Here is a 14,189-nt window from a genome sequence, read left to right on the forward strand (position 1 = left end):
TGTATGTGCACATTTTTCTAGTGTGCCGTTCCCGCCGGCCCAGTGCTTGTCAGCCCTAGCTGGATGAGGCCATAGTATGGAATGTCATCTCATATACACTTCCACCCATTGTGACACTAACTGTATCCCTGCCATCAACCCTTTTGTGCACCAGCGCTTTTTGTATGACATTCTCAGGCCAACCTATCTTTTACTGCAGTGTGATTTCATAATGTGATGCAGTATAGCTGTTTTCCACATTCAGAAGATGCTTTATTTGCATGACAATAAGACTTTTCTGTTGCTATAGAAGTCATATAGCTCTCTTCCTTTCCAATTCTCTGTCTTTCTCCCTGTCTCTCTCTCCATCCCCCTTCCCCCTTACCCTCTGCTCCCTCTATACTCTATCTAAGTGACTACATCATTAAGGAGAAGACAGTGCTCCTACAGAAGAAAGACAATGAGGGCTTTGGCTTTGTGCTTAGAGGAGCCAAAGGTGAGGCCTCCTCTACCAAATTTACCTCATATTTTTCTGCATCTGTAGATTTCTCTGTCTCATATGCTCATTTTCTCTCTTTCTAATCTCTCTATCACTTCCTCATTTTCAAAAACCCATGCTCTTGTTATCTGTGTCCACTCATGCTCATCCTTTTTGCCTTGTCCTCTGCAGCTCAGACTCCCATAGAGGAGTTCACTCCAACGCCAGCGTTCCCCGCGCTGCAGTACCTGGAGTCTGTCGATGAGGGGGGCGTGGCGTGGAGGGCGGGCCTCAGAATGGGGGATTTCCTCATTGAGGTAAGGACAAGATGGAACAGAGATGGGAGATTTGACTCTCTTTACTGACTTGGTTTGAATGAGTCACTCACTAAACAGAGTTGGGTGTGTTTTTTTTACTTGCTTGAGTCACCAGATCAGTTACCTAGAGCTTGGTAAATCCCACCTCAGTGCCAGAGCCCATAGAGCATGTGCACCAGAGACTGGTCAAGCTGGCTGACTGAATGGATCAAATTCTGACAGTAAAACAAGTTGTTTCTCAGGGGGCGTGACACGGATTGTCACTGACTGTGTCATGAAACTCGTAGGTGACTGAGTGAGTGATTCCCGCAGCCCAAATCAGAACTTAAGCTCAGGGCAGGGAGAGCAAGTACCAAGTTGAATCAAGTGCCAATGGGTTGCTTTTCTCATAGCGCTAGGTTAATATTGTAATTAACTTGATACATGTCTACAAATATAGTTAACATAGGAGTTGTACAATGGTGTGAGCAACACGTGGTTTTGCCTCATTTTGACAGTTCGTACTAGCTAGTAGCAGGTTGGAGGGGGCAAGTCAGTGAACGAGATATTGGAGAAGAGGACTTGTGAGTCCTGAGTCAGTACAAAGAGTTGTTCATTTCGTCGATTCATGACTTGCACATCGCCACTTTGCACCAACACAAAAACTGAACCAAGCATGACTTAATAGCAAAATTAATCTGAGGTCCAACACGCTGTATTCAGAAGCCTCAGTCAGATGAAAAATAGCCATTACTGATGTAACTTGCATTTCTGGATCCACACTGTTGTTTAGTTGTGTATATTTCTCATTCCCAACTCGTCAAATATGATAATTTATGAACTATAAGGAAAGGAAAACAGACACTACAAATGATTCAACTGACAGCTATACAACAAGTACGATGACTGACAAGAAACACAATATACATTTTGATTAAGAAATTAAAATCAACTAGTGCTTTTTCCACAGATGAATGCAACGGGTGCGGGCATGTTCCCCTAAAAGTGTCACAACTTATTTTAGGTAATGTATGAATTGAAGAAAACAGAGACCAGGCAGGCTGTGGGTACACCAAAAAACTACACTTCATTACAAAGTCACTTATAAGATGCGCTGATCCAAACATCACAGATCAATGAAATGTGCGAGTGGGACCACGGGGACACCTTACAATGCATTAGCCTTGTACTAGATACCAATTTGATAAAAAAAACATTGGACCACATTTACTAAGAAAATGGGATTGTTCAAATCATGCACTGCGTTTTTTAATGAGTTTGCGGCCTCTGTCTGTGTGTATTCAGCACCTGATTTACTAAGACCTCACACATTATGCAGTCAGCTCCTCGACTGATCAAAGGGACAGAGTTGCTAATCAAGAGAAACAAGAGGATTCTTGGTGAGCCAGGCTGGTTCTTGGACCTCAAAGGGCCAGTGTCAGGGTTGGTAAACACAATCATTTTATAAAAATACCATGTTGGCTGTCGCGGTAGGTTCTTTAAAAATCTCTGACAACTGCTACTACTGCAAATGCATGTCTGACTTTTATATAACATCAACTTCACACGTCAATACCATGACTAGCTTCTCTTGGACCATGGACATGCTGTGTGGCCTCTGAAATCTGACGTGTGATGACACAGGACATCATGCCAAGCTGTCTGATCTTGTTACTGAACCTGATATGTGCAGCTCAGAAGTGGGATTTCTATACTATCACTACGCTCAGAAAAGATCATGATTACAATTTTTTCACTCTGGTGAAGTCCCCCTGAGAAAAACTGTTACTATTACCCAAAATGATACTCATTCAATTATGATATCATAACCTTTAGAATATACATCAGGAGGAAATAAACACATCCACGACAAACAAAGAGGAAATAATATCTATACAAATCAAAGACACACAAAATACACACAGAAATATACAAAACAATTAGTGGAGGGAGAGAGGGGAGATGGAGCAGGTGGAGATGGTGTTAATATGGATATTAATGCTTAGGTATGGACCCAAATGCATATTATAAAAGAGAAATCTTTAGTTGCACTCTGTAATCATTTTACAGTTCAAAACATTCATCCACTCTATGTTTGCATCAGATATCGTCTGCATTGCTTTATGTTTGTTTCTAATAGTCAGTTGCTTCATAGCCAGGCTTTAGTTTGCATACTGTGTCTCAGTATATATTGTGTATGTAGTGCATTTTATTTAGAGCTGATGAGGGGTTGTTGTCCTTGTCAGTGCTGCTCCTCACCAACAAAAAACCAGCAGCTCAGGCAGCAACTTTCTTGCCATTTTGTACCCTTAAAAGTTCCCGTATGTTGCCTTGAAAACACAGTTCTAAAAATGGTGATTGTCAAACCTCTCTTAAAGCTGAGAGATACTGCTAATTAGTATTCAACCTAATATGAGTCACTTATGTGGCTGCCCGAGCCTTTGTAACTGTGATTTACTGTAGCCGCTGCCTGAATTGCTGGTGCACTCGTCCAAAACACTGCAAAATTATGTGTTTGAGGCTTATTCTTAAAACAACTGTAACAAGATATGCCAAACATGGGGAAGCTCTATTACCACAGTGCACCAGTGATTACCAAAAGACTTTCATTGACAAAAATGTGTTGGTTTCATGGATGTTGATACGCCACATCATCAGTGATTCTGTTTTCTTTGTGTCTGTCAGGTGAACGGCCAAAATGTGGTGAAGGTTGGTCACCGGCAGGTGGTCAACATGATCCGTCAGGGCGGCAACAGTCTCATGGTCAAAGTTGTTATGGTTGCCCGAAACCCTGAACTGGAGGACACTGCTCGGAAGAGAGGTAAGCGTCAAACTTTCCTCATATGTCATTTCCATCCTGTGTTTATGATGTGACGATAAAGCTGATTGCATGTTTACTTCACCCTTAAAGCCTGTTGCAATGTGGTTGTCATTGGTGACTGCATGTTTATACGAGAATACTAAACATTAAGTCTGCATTTGGCTGGCTTCCCTTGGCAGCCCCGCAGCAGACTAAAAGACTGACTCCTCCTGCCATTGCCCTGCGCTCCAAGTCAATGACATCAGAGCTGGAAGACATGGGTAAGATGATCGAGGGGACAAAGGGCTGAATGCAGAGAATAAAGACGGAGGGGGGTCTGGAAAGAACATGTAAAACTTAAATTAGATTTAGTCCCTCACATTTTTTTTTGAGGGGCAGGGGGGTTGTGGGGCACATTTGAAATAGCTTTTTAGGCTGGTTATCAGCTTCTCTGCAGGATGATGGTACAGTGCCACGGTGCCATTAGGGAAACACAGCATTAAATATTAACCAAGTTGATGCAGAGAGCTTAAAAAATAGTCAAGTACAGGTGCGATCTCATTTTTTTCATTAGCACTAGCTTGATGGGAAAGTAGCTTTTTGATTAATTTGCACCTTTGATATTACCTATGAACAAGAGAGGTTATAATTAAACAAGCTGTGAAATGATACTCATCTGGTGCCATCAGTCACAAACTGCTTTTTGTTTCTTTTTCTTTTGAACCAAATGCGCTGCGCACAGTGGACAAAGGTGGGAGAATCATGGATTTGTGTGCTGTCGTTATCATTTCCGTCCCCCATCACCATCACCATCACCATCACCACCCCTCTCATCACATCTGTATTCACACCATCACATGTGTTTGAGTATGTATTTCATCCTTTCATCTGCCTAATACACATGACTACACAGTAGTTCTAGTCACACCTAATTTCTGTTTCCCCGAATTATGTATGCTACAGCTGCCTCACCATGGAAAAAGAAAGCAGGTGAATATCAGCCTTAATCATTCCCCCTATCAGCCCCTGAGCTTTAATTAAAAGTCAGCCTGTTTGATGCTCTTTTTTTCTCCTGCTTTTTCAGAATACGAGTCCTCTCAGGGTCCTGATAAGAAGAGGACAGTCTATCAGATGGCACTAAGTAAGAAATCACTCTCACCACTCTTGTTCTACTGTAAAAGGGTGTTTTCAAACCTTGAGGGGAGGGGAGGACGCTTACTGAAATTCTCCTTTTCATGTTTCTGCCTTCATTTTATGTTCCCTTTCACTACCTCTCTACATTTTTTTTCCTGCCCTGCCCCTGCTCGGTCTTTGTTTTAGATAAACTGGATGAAATCTTGGCTGCTGCCCAGCACACTATTACATCAGACAACCAGGGCCAGAGGGGTCATGGAGGCAAGAGGGACCGGAGCAAGAGTATTGTTCCCAACGTCTCCAATGAGGTACTGCTGGGAATTGAAAGGAAATGGTCCTTGTTTTGGTCGTCACCATCATTTAAATCCTGCTGCATTTATACTTAATCATCTTATCTACAAAATATTACAGTCCCCTTCCACCCAAAAATGTGTTTTTCATATGTTTATGTCACTTTAAATGTATGACCTTGAAAATACTGACTTGCATCTGTGCAGAGTTTGTCACTAGAGAGGTGCTTTAACATTGATGTCTGTGCACTTTCATAAAATCTGACATTCAAATGTACACCAGGCAAGCAAGGTTAGGTACATCACTAATATGAAAGTTAATTGCTGTCTAATAAGGGAAACACATCTCAACGTGGGAACAGACTTTGACACAACCGTCAAAGAAACCTGAAACCTGAGCGGACATGTCAGTACAGAGATTAAAATTAGCATTAGTGGAAGTTTTGATAGCAAACATGTTGAGTGTGCAGTTTTTGGATGTAAACCGAACCTTTTAGCCTCCTTCCACTATCAAGAACCCCACCATGCATAGCTGTTAATGCTGTGTCAGCCACTGCAAGTTGGCCTACAAGCTAACAAGCTAACAAACAACATAAACAAATACGGATGCTAACTATACTTAATATTCTGATACGTCTGCTAGTCGCCCATTTTGGTGCACAACAGACTCTTCATGTGAGTCTGATTGAGGCTCAATCATGTACGGCTGAATCGCTTCAGTGTTTCCTTTAATGGTAACTCTAACCATCTTGATGTGCACTGCTCTTTTACCAGTCAACGTAGCACGAGCAGGGGTGGTGGGCAGGACCAGATCTAGAATTTTTCAGTGAGGGAGTTTTTTTTTTTTTTCAATATTATGTGGGAAAACCATGTCAAACAAAATATTACAAAAGAGTTCTCATACAACGTGTTCTCATACAGTACAAAGGTTCGTACGATATCCTATGGATTAGCGCCCTACGAATGAAGTTAACGTACTTAAGATAAAGTTATGTACTGAACCTAAAATTACTGTGGTTTGGTTTAGGAGAAGAAACATGGTGACATTGTACCTTAAAATGACTGGAAGCTCACTCAAAGTTCAAACAGTTCTGAACGCTAGTCTGCTGGGGAAAGTCTCATGTTTTGTGACATACAGTATAGACAAGACAACTTCCCTGTTTTTTCTTTACTAGGTCAACGCATTAGTCACGTGATTGCGGCCTTCCAAAATATTATAATAATAATATAATATTATACACAAATTACTGGCTCATCCTCACGTGGGATATGTAAGAATTTTGGTGCATTACTTTTTGTAGGAAAACATGCTAGCAGTGCATGAAAACAGCGTCAACAGTTATATACCTCTCTCCCAGCCTGACATACCAGATTCAAATATACAACAGAGCTTCTCTGCTGCCTTAAGATGTAGCAGATATTTAGTCATGGAAGTGACTAATGCTAGCAAATGTTTCCTATCTTTAAAGCAGCTTGGTCTTAAGCTTTTTTTTTTTTTTTTTACCTGTGTGTGTTTTCTCCTACCCTCACTGCACTTTACAGAAAATGATTGACAATGGACCACCCACACTAAAACATTTGTTTAAGTGTGAGTCAGGTTGTGTCCATTCATCCGTGCTCTGTTGCCTGATACACTAATACTCGGACTGACTGGTTCTACTGTATTGCATTATACTGTATATCAAATCAGTATCAGCTTAACAGACGGCATCAGTGTCATTTGATTGTGTCTGAGTAAATGTTTCCTCTCCTCTCTTCACTCACCACTTCCTTTCAAATTCTGTGTGTTTTGACACCTGAAGCAACCCTATGAGCAGCAGTCGTCTGTGAGTTTGGTGCAGCCCGGACCAGGTTTTGGCTACAACCAAGCTCATTTTCAACCAGGCCACGCTCAGCATGCAGTCATGATGCGTCAAAAATCTATCGGTAACGGCAATTGTCATGGAAAGATTCCTGCCTGCACAATAGTTGCTTTTAAAGTGTCTGTTTGTTAAGCGCCTGTGTCCTTGTTCTCAGGTGTAACAGAGGAGGAGAGGCAGTATCTTCACCCGCCTGCTATGAAGTTGGCGCGCAGCCTGTCAGTGCCGGGACCAGAGGAAATCCCCCCACCCCCTAATACATCTGCCCCGGAACCACCTTTATCAGCAGGCCCTCATCCTGGGAGAGGGCCTGCTATGCCCATACCTCCTGTATCTCAAGCCCACTACCAGTCCTACTCCCAGCCAGGGCATGCGACTCAAGCAGGGTGGGACAGAGGAGGGCCAGGTGGGATGAACCAGCAGGTAATGGTGCCCACCCTCCGCAGGCAATCTGAAGGACTGTGTGTCAGAGAGCCAGAGGCACCCAGGAGAGGTGGTGGCAAGATGGGAGGGTTAAGGAGAGGCTACAGCAGTGCTACACCACCGACAAGTGCTAAGCCTAAGGCCCAACAAGCGCCACAGCATCACCCGCACATGGCCAACAGGGAGCAGAGTGTAGGTGTTGGCAGGGGGGCGGCCAGGAGGGGTGGTCGAGGAGCTCTGATGAAGCAGTCCAAAGTGGAGGATGGGCTGAGACAGCACAGAGGAAAAGGTGTGGCAGCCAAAGAGAAGAGCTCCATCCCCATCCCCACGATCATCGTCAAAGCGCCCTCCACCAGCAGCAGCGGCCGAAGCAGCCAGGGTAGCAGTATGGAAGCTGAGCCCGCCCAGGATGCAGAAGACCAAACCTCAGCAGATACAACCTCAGACAGCCCCAACACCAGTCTACCCTCACCACTCACCCCCTTGCCACCTCAGCCACCTACGTCCACTTCCTTCTCTTCATCAACTGTTGCCCCATCTGTTTCCTCACAGCAAAACCTGGATAACCTGGATTATACTTCGACATATGGTACTGCCTTCGGAGGAGGCGGAGGAGGAGGAGGGGCGCGCAGGGAAAGGGAACGTTTCCGAGATATGAGAAGGAAGAGCGCTTCTTTCTTCCTCTCATCTGAGGAGGACATCCAAGGTGAGGCAGGAGGAGGAGCAGAGGAGGGAGGAGGAGCACTAGGGACAAGAATTCAGCCTTTACAAGGCTCACAAATGGATGCGCCCACCCCTCGTCTACGGCCCTCCAAGTCTATAGATGAGGGCATGTTTTCTGGAGACAGCTATGTCAACTATTCCAGCAGCATGCCCCCAGCCTTCGGCCTGCCCGAGTATTCTTCCCCTGTACTCGGTCAGGATGGTCAGCCCAAATCAGCTCCCTCGGTGTACGGCACCCAGGGCACTACCTTCATCCACCCACTTACAGGGAAAGTCCTGGACCCCTCGTCCCCACTTGGCCTGGCCCTAGCTGCAAGAGAGAGAGCCCTAAAGGATGACCGCAGGACACGCAGAGAGGAGAGACACTTTGGTCGGCAGCTGTCCACAGTAGGAGCGTTCCCCACCCCTGTTCAGACTCCAACTCCTTCCCTTTTTGCAACCCCAACACAATCGACCTACACTTCCCCAGTGTCTGTCCACCTAACCTCCCCCACCGCCACCACCTCACCTGCATCCATGAGCCGGCCACAGTCACCAAGGATATTACGTCTGGGAGGAGGTGGGGAGAGGATAGAGAGGGAAAAGGAGGGAGGACCCAGGGAAGGTCTTAGAGTTCGCTTCTCAGAGGACAGAACCAGTCAGTATTCAACCCAATATTACCCACAGAGCCCCAGGGAGAGAGAAAGAGAAAAGGAGGTGTATGACAGCAGACCTGCTCCACCCTTGCAGCCTCCTCCACCGCCAGTTCAGCCTGCACCCCGTAGACCTTCCTTCCTGCAGATGGATAGCGCTCCCAACACCAGCTACATCCCTCAGTATACTGTCCCCACAGCCCCTACACAGACACATGAAACTATAGGAGACGCAAGAGCAGATGCGGGTGGAGGTGGAGGTCTTGGACTGATGGTTCTCCCTCCACCAGCTCCCTCAATAGATGCAGATGACGAGTTTGTTTTTGCAGATCCCTTGCCGCCTCCTATACAGTTTGCTAATGGTAAGAAAGAGAGAGTCCAGGAGTATCCTGGGCAGCATCAACATCGGGGTGCTGCTGTTGCACCACCTCCTCCACCCCCTCTTCCATCCAGCAAGTCCTCAAATGCTACCCAGGCATCTCCGCAGGGTGGTGACTCTGCTGCTTCCAGCCTCACCTCCTATGACAGCGAGGTGGCCAACCTTACGCAGTCAGCCCTCTCTCCATCTTATCCGTCCTCACAGATATTTCCCCCTCCCTCCACCACCACCGCTACCACCACCTCTGCTGCAGCTTTGCCTCCCACATCACTACACAGACCCCAGCCCATGTCTCATTCTCACCCCTATTACAACAGCTCTAATGACCCCTCACTAGGTGGTCACACACCGGCCCAGGACAGAGGCACAGCCGCCCTCACAGCCACCATGACCTACGCTACCACTACCATGACAGCCTCTGCCGCTGCTGCCACCACCACAACCTCACCGGCATCCTCTGACTACAGCATAACCATGGCCGGACCTCGGGCTGGCCTCAGCACAGGGGGCAAAGCTGCTGACCACTCTCATCACCCTACTATTTTACCCAAGAGCGGAGACTGGCAAGATGCCGTGGTGGATTCTGGGATTGAGGAACTGGACAGTCACAGCAGTAGCGACCACCATTTAGAAATGCTGGGATTAAGTGGGCTGAGAGGAGAGAGGGGAGGGATGGTAGGAGACGTGCGAGGAGGGGAAGGAGAGAGGGGAGGTGAGCATCAGGATCCCAGCACAACCTACTCAGGTGGGCAAACATTTGAAGTGCACAGTGCCAAACTGGCAAACCCTGTGTTTCCAAAGATGACTCATTACAAGGAGGGAGGAGGAGGGAGGGGTTCGTCTGTAGCACTACGTAGGCAGAACAGCACCAACCCTGCTCCTTTGCAGTTGCAGAGACAAAACAACCCAGAAGACGTCAGGTTCGATGGAGCACTTGCAGACGAAAGGAAACGCAAGCAGAGTCGGTCCAAAATGGAGGATGGCTTTAGCAGTGCTCTGGCTGCCTGCTTAGAGAGGCCCATTGACCCTCAGTCGATGACCTGGGTTGAGGTCGGGGAGCATGAACAAGGTGGAGACGGAGTGCAGAGAGGTAGCATCGTTTTGGAGGGCCGCAGACTTCACTCACCTCTCTCGGGTGTAAAGGCGAGCATCATCAATGAGCTGAGCTCCAAGCTGCAACAGATGAGTAGCATGAAGAGCATGGATGACTGGAGCCACACTCCAAAGTCACCCACCATGCACAGGTTTGTTTGTTTTCATCAACCAGCCTTTGATGTTAAGATGAGAGTTTTCATATCTCCTTATTTTAACTAAAGTTGTGATTTGTGTTTCTCTCAGATATTCGGCGGATTTCACTGATGCGTTCCACAGCCCTCCCTCTGGCCGCTCCACCTCACCGTTACCCACCTCCTCTCCACAGCATCGTCAGATCCTGACCCCAAATCTGTCGGCCACCCCTTCCGTCTCCCCTTCCTCTCAAGTCCCAATTCAGCGCAACTGGACCCGCTCCCCGTCTCCACAGATGCCTTCCTCCCCAGTCCATTCACACCCTCCCCATTCCCCGACCTACTGCCCATACCCAACATCACCGAAGCATCGGTCTAAGTTGCGCAGGCAGACTTTTGATTTTCAGTGCAGTCCCACTAAGGAGATGCGGTCGTCAGTCTCACGGCGGCGGGCTCCCAGCCCTCTTATCTATAACACTGAACAGCAGAACCCAGCCCCTCCCAGGCCTTCCTCTCTCCCCATCCTTCCCAGTACGCCTGTCTACAGCAACCCCTTCGAGTTCCCCGGGCCCCTCACTCCTCCTTCGCCCGGCCTCCCTCTCGGAGATACCTACAAGTCCTCAACTCCTCCACTGTTCTCCCCATCTGGTGTGCAAAGTGCAAACCCCCTCCTCGTCTCCCGCTCTCTCTCCCCCACCCATTTTCTCTCTGGAGCCTCATCCCCCATGCACTTGCCCCCCAGCCCATCCTGCCTCAACTATCCCCATCTCACCCCTCCTCCGCCAGCCAAACCCTTTGCCGTCAAGCCCCTGCCCTACTGGACCAAGTACGACGTGGCCGACTGGCTGGCTTACCTGAACCTGGCTGAACACAGAGAGCGTTTTATAGACAATGAGATAGATGGATCACATCTGCCTTCGCTCACTAAGGATGACTTCTTGGACCTGGGAGTGACACGTGTGGGACATCGAATGAACATCGAGCGGGCGCTGAAGAAACTCACTGACAGGTGAGGGAGGACTAATTGACTCTGGAACACGTAGAGGCAACGGGGTCAAAGGTGAAAAAGGAAAGCACCGGATGGTGAAGGAAAGTCAAAGTGTCTCATTCCTTCTATACAAGTTAGCTGGGCCATCCCCCTTTTCCATTAGATGCACATAATTTGATAAGTTATCTCATCCTCCCTCCATCCCTCTCTCTTTATTAACCTGTTTTATCAACCTTATTTAGTTTGCTCCGTCTTTATTTCATTTCCGCCCATTCTTATTCTTTGATTTGCCCTCCTTCTCTCCCCAGGCGGCTCTCCTCTCCTTTGCATGTCACTACTTCTCCCCGAGACACAGACTGAGAGGGTGAAGGGGTGATTCAAAGATGAAAGAAAGGGAGAGAAACAAATTGACAAAGATGGACAATAACAGAAGGATGTGCAAAAGAAGAACAGTGGACATCAACAGGTTGTGTTGAACTAAGACTAAGGGCTGGTTGTGCTGGGGGGGAGTGTTTTCTTGCAAATTTGCTACACATGTAGAGAATACTGTTGAAATTTTATGAAATGACTTGGTCAAGAACAGGTTATAGGGAAGATAAGAATATCATATGAAAATGACGCTCTTCATCTGAAAATATACTTTCAACTTTTGATGGACAGGCGTTTAATTAACACACCGTTTTGTGCTGTAAAAGACAAACACATACACACACACACACACTCATATTCTCACACACACACTGACAGATGGATTCTCACACCATCTGCTGCTTGAGAAAACTTGAGTCTGAGTTCAAAGAAAAGTTGCTGCTTAAAGGGTAAACCCCGATAAAAATGTGACCCGACTGTGGCTGAGCCAGAATCTCTGAGGGGGACGCGTCACATCCTAACATCAGTTTTGTAGCTTTAAGCAGATCAGAGTATCCAGTGGCTGTGAGTCCAGGAGCCAAAGTCTGAATATATGAGAGAAAGGGTTTTGTTTGTAAATGATGATAGAAGAAAACGATAGAAAACAATAGTATTCTTTTTATATATTTGCCATATTCCCCTCAAAAGATGCCCCAATAAGCTTTGTATGTATGTACTTTGCGAGCACTAAATATATCTTACATGTTTAACGGGATTCACTATTAGTAGAACCATTTGTTTTGTACGAAGTGCTGATCGCAATCATTCATTTCAAACTGGTCAGGGTATTTAGCTATTGAATTGAAATTGTGCATACTGAGGACGTACGTGTATTGAGACGATATTGTTGTGAAATTACCTTTTATTATTTTCCTAATTACTCTATAGAAAGGAGATTAAATATATGAGGTGAATTGCAAGGGGTTTGCACGTTATATCAAACTGCAAATCTTCTTTCCGTAGACGTTACTGGTGTTTGTGGCCATAGCACAGGTCAAGGGATGGATCTGTCCTCTCTGATGCCATAATGTTGACCGCTCTCTCTCACACACAGCAGGTGCAGTGATAAAAAAGGGCTTTTTACTGCTTCTCTGTCTGCCTGACTTCCTCAACCTTCAGCCTCTGTGAGTCTGTGTGTCTGATTTTGTGCGCGAGTGTTCGTCAGCCTGCGTTTAGTGGCCAAATGCTTTTCCCCCGACCAACACCTTCCTCTTTCTAATGCCTTTTCCAAAACATATTTATAACGGTCAGAAAACATTGTTTCTTTCTCACTAGTTGACAATCCCAGTGTTTCCCCGTTCCACACATTTCCCCCCAAAAAGAAATACTCTGACCCACTTTTCAGAAAGTTTTTTTTGTTTCAGAGTGATAAAGTAAATACTGTATATGTTGCATAGAGGTGAACATGAACGCTCTGGATTTTTTTAAACATGCCAGTTTAGCCATTTTTCCCTGCAGTGACTTCAGCTGTAAGGCAACAACACATTATTTATAGATCTATATGTAATGATGATGATGACAATGATAACATAAAAATATAGTATAATAAAGATAATTATATTAAGTCTGTAAACATTTTTAAGAATCTCTGTCTTCCAATTAGTGTGGACAAAATTTCTTTGAAGCTTTGTTTTGTTTATTTTTCGGATTTTTCCTGTAAATGCTTTCTATACTGCTCGCCCTGTTGTGACCCCAGTGACGCTGACACACACACATTAGTTAACGCGTATTCTCTCTGTGTGAGTTTAGTTATGACTCTGTATTCTGATGCTGAGTTGCCTCAATGCTGTCTCATGATGGACTATTCTGAGAAGTGAAAGAACTGAGCAGTAGTGTAGAAAGCATTACATACTATGATTTAAAAGAGTATTTTAGGTCTAGTGAAATGCATAATGAATATGACTACATACAGTATGAGCGTAAGTATGCAGAGATAAAAGGTATATATATATAAATATATAAAATATATATATATATAAAGTTTTGCTTTAAATAAAATAAAGTATATACTGATAACAAAATGATAGAGGTACAACTAAGGTGTTGAAATAAATGCTAAAATAAACTACGGCGCTGTCGTGATTCTCATTTCTCCTTGCATTCCCACTTCTGACAGATTCACATAATGATCCAATTTAAAGTGCTGTGTTTGAATTGAGTCATTTGGCAGCGGCTCGTCTCAGCCCTGCGGTGGTTGAACACAACATTGTTTTCAGGTCCAGGATTATATTCCCATCAGGCTCGGTGAGCTAATAGGACAAAAGAGTAGAGCTCACGGGGAGGGAGAAGATGAGATGGTTTAATTCAAAGCAAGCAGTGGCTGCATTCATGCAGCAAGCCGAAAGACGCCCGTAAGGCACGAAAAACAATGAAAAACAACTTGGAAGGAGACAAATGTGAGGTTGTTAAGCTAGCATGGTGGCCAGAGTAAGGTTTGAGGTAGAGAATTGTAAATGTAACGCTGTTGTTTTTTTTGAAGTTTGTGCCAGTTGTGCAGGTTGCCCCCTTTTTATGTTCCTCTAACTGGAGTCTGCTCATAGTTAGCAAAATTACAAATGTCAGGGCTTGTTTTTC

At 45.5% G+C, this 14,189-nt stretch overlaps 1 protein-coding gene across 1 annotated transcript in view; it reads left to right on the plus strand.

The window, feature by feature from the left end:
- LOC117247254 (SH3 and multiple ankyrin repeat domains protein 1-like) overlaps nucleotides 1–13,673 on the plus strand; it is a 57,051-nt gene extending 43,378 nt beyond the window's left edge. Inside the window, exons 17-27 of the mRNA XM_078163700.1 lie at nucleotides 393–475; nucleotides 650–774; nucleotides 3,439–3,574; nucleotides 3,754–3,834; nucleotides 4,517–4,543; nucleotides 4,638–4,694; nucleotides 4,874–4,995; nucleotides 6,780–6,903; nucleotides 6,994–10,237; nucleotides 10,332–11,228; nucleotides 11,516–13,673. Of these exons, the coding sequence (XP_078019826.1) occupies nucleotides 393–475; nucleotides 650–774; nucleotides 3,439–3,574; nucleotides 3,754–3,834; nucleotides 4,517–4,543; nucleotides 4,638–4,694; nucleotides 4,874–4,995; nucleotides 6,780–6,903; nucleotides 6,994–10,237; nucleotides 10,332–11,228; nucleotides 11,516–11,567 (4,948 nt within the window). The 3' untranslated portion in view covers nucleotides 11,568–13,673. The remainder of the gene's footprint in view (nucleotides 1–392; nucleotides 476–649; nucleotides 775–3,438; nucleotides 3,575–3,753; nucleotides 3,835–4,516; nucleotides 4,544–4,637; nucleotides 4,695–4,873; nucleotides 4,996–6,779; nucleotides 6,904–6,993; nucleotides 10,238–10,331; nucleotides 11,229–11,515) is intronic.
- The last annotated feature ends 516 nt before the right edge of the window (nucleotides 13,674–14,189 follow it).

The sequence above is a fragment of the Epinephelus lanceolatus genome, chromosome 21 (assembly GCF_041903045.1).
Source record: "Epinephelus lanceolatus isolate andai-2023 chromosome 21, ASM4190304v1, whole genome shotgun sequence".
In the NCBI taxonomy this organism is placed as follows: domain Eukaryota; kingdom Metazoa; phylum Chordata; class Actinopteri; order Perciformes; family Serranidae; genus Epinephelus; species Epinephelus lanceolatus.